The 3,727-nt window shown below is 43.2% G+C and overlaps 1 protein-coding gene across 1 annotated transcript; it reads right to left on the bottom strand.

The window, feature by feature from the left end:
• Positions 1-2,235: 2,235 nt before the first annotated feature.
• LOC129680376 (olfactory receptor 7C2) lies at positions 2,236-3,198 on the bottom strand. Its single transcript, XM_055611995.1, has one exon. It carries the CDS (start codon positions 3,196-3,198, stop codon positions 2,236-2,238), a length of 963 nt encoding a protein of 320 aa, XP_055467970.1.
• Positions 3,199-3,727: the final 529 nt, after the last annotated feature.

The following is a 3,727-nucleotide window of genomic DNA, read 5'->3' as shown; positions in this document are numbered from 1 at the left end:
GTGTGTGTGTGTGTGTGTGTGTGTGTGTGTGTGTGTGTGTGTGTGTGAAAATGTGCTCCTCATTACATTGCACTGCTTGGAACTCAAGGTTTGCTCCTGGAGCTCTGCCTCATCCTTCCCAGCTGCACAGCAGGAGCTCCAGTGGTGGAGTTTCCAGAAGTCTTCCCTCTCTGGGTAGCAGAGTTTCAATTTATCTTCAAGGATTGTGAGGAAGAGGGGTCAGGCACACACCCACTTCACAACATTATGTTTTTATTATTAAACATAATTTTTATTGCTGTCTGTGAAATTGGTTGCTACAGAATTTGCTAATTCAGAAAATACATGCCTACATGCTGAGTAGCACAGTACATTAGAGTGTCAGTTTATGAGTCATCCATAACTATAAATAATCTTGATTTTAAATTATATGCATTCAGATAATAATTACATCATTTCCCCTTCCCTTTTTTCCTCTAAATCCTTCCAAGTACCCACTCTCTTTTACTCTCTCTCTCTAAAATTCATGGCCTCTTTTTCTTTAATTATTGTTATACATGGAAAATTAATGTCCCGAAAGCCTCAGGTCAGTTGAGGCTTTCCAGACAGGAAAGTTGACATGTGATAACATCTGTAGACTCTTGGCAAGAAAGTCAACATACCGACAGACAAACTGACACCTTTGAGACTGAAAGGGACCTGATCTACAGCTGGGACGAAGAATCTTCCACTCGAAGGTTCCGTCTTCTGCCCTGAAAAATCTCCAGGCCCCTGGGCATCACGCATGGTCTCTTCTCCTTCGGGAAACAGTTTGCTAGGAGAGGACAGTCTACTTTTGTGGCGGATGATCTTCTTTTTCTTATGTTTTCATGTCTGCTTGATCAAACCCCATCTAGCAACACACACACACACACACACACACACACACACACACACACACACACAGTCCTCAATATATAAGTACAGCCTGCTCAGTCAATGTATTTCTTGTATATATGCTTTTAGCGCTGACCACTTGGGATTAGACAACCTTTCCTGTGAAAGACTGTTTCGCCTCCTCAGCGTTCTTTCGTCGCTTGTAGTTCTCTGTCTGCGGTTGAGGCTTGGTGAGCTCTCCCGACTTCCGCATTAGCACGTCATCATCATTTAGGTCATGTTTGGGCAGCCATGTTGGTGAGGCTTCATGGTTGTAGCTTTGCTGACATTTTTAGGAGGCACAATCTTAGAGAAAACTCCCTGATCCTCTGGTTCTTGCAGTCTTTCTGCCCAGCTTTCCCCAACGATCCCCGAGCCTTCCACGCAGGAGTGACCTTTTAGATGTATTATTTGGGACTGCTCTCCTCACCTTTGCATTTTGATGGGTTGTGGTTTTCGACAATGGTCCCTGCTTGCTGAAAAAAGAAGTTTCCTTGACGAGGGTTGGGAACTAGAGTTATCTGTGAGTATAAGAACAAATATTTAGAATATAGTTAGAAATTATACCCAACTCAAGAGTTGTTTACAAACTTCCAGAAAACAAGAACAACAGGCTCAGTGAATTCTTCTTGAATGATTTTTTTCCCCTGCAGTAATATTACTGGAAGGGTAAGTCCCACCACGGCTCTCAGGAAGTCCGTGTACTCAAGTATTATAGCCACTACTCAGTGCTTTCAATACTATTTCTTTTTTTCTTTCTTCTTTGTGTCCTATGTAGTGTTTTTATGTAGCCCAATGGCTTTCTAATCTTGTATGTTCAGCATTCAGAATGCCTCCTGTATATGGATGGACCCTTATTTACCTAGGTTTGGCAACATTTCTGTTACGATTTTATTGAATATATTTTCTGTGCCTTTAATATGGAATTTTACTCCTCCTTCTATTCCATTACTAGTACATTTGCTCTCCTAGGACTTTGAAGTGGCTCAACCTATAAAGTTCTTGCCACAGAGCATGAGGAGGTGAGATCAATGTACCAGAATTCATGAAAAAGTTGGGTGCATGGACACATATCCACAACCTCAGCTCTGGGAAGACAGAAACAGAAGGGCCTCTGGGATGGCTAGCCATGCAGTCTAGACAAATTAGGAAGATCCAGGTGCAATGAGAAACCATGTCTCAAAAAATAAGGTGAAGAGAAACTGAGAAAGACTCTTTGTGCTGTACGCATGAAATTCTCAAAGAATAAATTTTAAAAAGTTACAAATCTTATCTCTGGAAAAATGTAGTTGGTACATTAGATGATGGAGCATAAGCTTTCTGATTTCACTGACCTGCTCCTTATAGGGGTCCTGCTGGGGTCCCTTCACCAAGCTGCATCGTTTTCCTGAGAAGCTTTCCCAAGGCCTTCTGCATGTCCTTGTTCCTCAGGCTGTAGATGAAGGGGTTCAGCATGGGAGTGACCACGGTGTACATCAATGAGGCAATTATACTCATTCTAGAAGAAGATGTTGCTGCAGAGCTAAGGTAGACCCCAAGACCATTGCTGTAGAACAAAAGGACCACCAAAAGGTGAGACCCACAGGTGGAAAAGGCTTTGTATTTGCCCTTAGCTGAGGAAATTCTTAGGATGGTGGAGAAAATCCGAGAATAAGACAGTAGAATCCCAGAGAAAGGGAAACCAGCTATGACTATAGTTATAGAATATATCACAATGGTATTGACAAGGGTGTCAGAACAGGCGAGCTTCAGGACTTGAGGAAGATCACAGAAAAAGAGGGGGATTTCCATGTTTGTACAGAAGGATAGCCTTAACACAGTCAAGGTCTCAGACAGGGAACTCATGACACTGATCAACCAGGACCCAAGAGCCAGCATCACACAGAAGCAAGAATTCATGATGACTACGTAGTGAAGGGGATGGCAGATGGCCACAAAGCGGTCATAGGCCATCACTGTTAGGATTAAATTGTCCAGGCATCCAAACACAATGAAAAAAAATATCTGTGTGAGGCAGCCTGGGAAGGGGATGAGTTTGCTTTGTGTGTGGATATTCAGCAGAGTCTTTGGGATGGTGGTGGAAGTAAAGCCGATGTCAGCCAAGGACAGGTTGGAGAGGAAGAAGTACAGGGGCCTGTGCAAGCGGAGGTCTGATATGATGGCCATGATGATGAGCAAGTTGCCTGTGATGGTGACCAGGTACATAGAAAGAAGCAACCCAAAGAAGAAGGGCTGCAGGTCAGCGTCTTCTGTGAATCCCAGGAGGAGGAAGTTTCTGCCTCCTGTTTGGTTTTCTCTTTCCATAGGACTGCTGGAATTACCTAAGAGGAGGGGAAACGCAATGCAAATTCTTCTCAGATGGATTCTGCCAAATAGTGGCAATATATTTTATTAAAATCTAAGGTATTAGCTTGGCGTTGTGGCACATGCCTTTCATCCCAGCACTTGGAAGGCAGAGGCAGGCAGATCTTTGTGAGTTCAAGGCCAGCCTCATCTATATAGAGAGTTCTAGGATGGCCAGAAATAAGTAGAGAGACCTTGTCTCAAACACCAAAACCAAAAACAAAATAAAAGAAAAAATACACAAAAACCTAAGGCATGATGCTGGTGAGATGACTCAGTGTAGAAAAGGCCCTTTCTGTAAAAACTGATGACCCGATTTTAGTTTCTCATACATGCATGGTGTAAGGAAAGAACCAACTCTTTCCAGTTGCCTTTGGACCTCTACATGTGGCAAGACATATGTGTGCATGCACACACAGAGAGTGAATGAAGGAAGGAAGGAAGGAAGGAAGGAAGGAAGGAAGGAAGGAAGGAAGGAAGGAAGGAAGGA

The sequence above is a fragment of the Psammomys obesus genome, unplaced genomic scaffold, assembly GCF_907164565.1.
Source record: "Psammomys obesus unplaced genomic scaffold, mPsaObe1.curated_primary_1811, whole genome shotgun sequence".
Taxonomy (NCBI): Eukaryota; Metazoa; Chordata; class Mammalia; order Rodentia; family Muridae; genus Psammomys; species Psammomys obesus.
Note: the sequence above shows the minus strand (reverse complement) of the source record. Positions and strands in the feature narration are given on the sequence as shown.

Excerpts from the sequence above, each read along its gene's own strand:
- LOC129680376 (XM_055611995.1), bottom strand. The coding sequence starts at position 3,198 with ATGGAAAGAGAAAACCAAACAGGAGGCAGAAACTTCCTCCTCCTGGGA.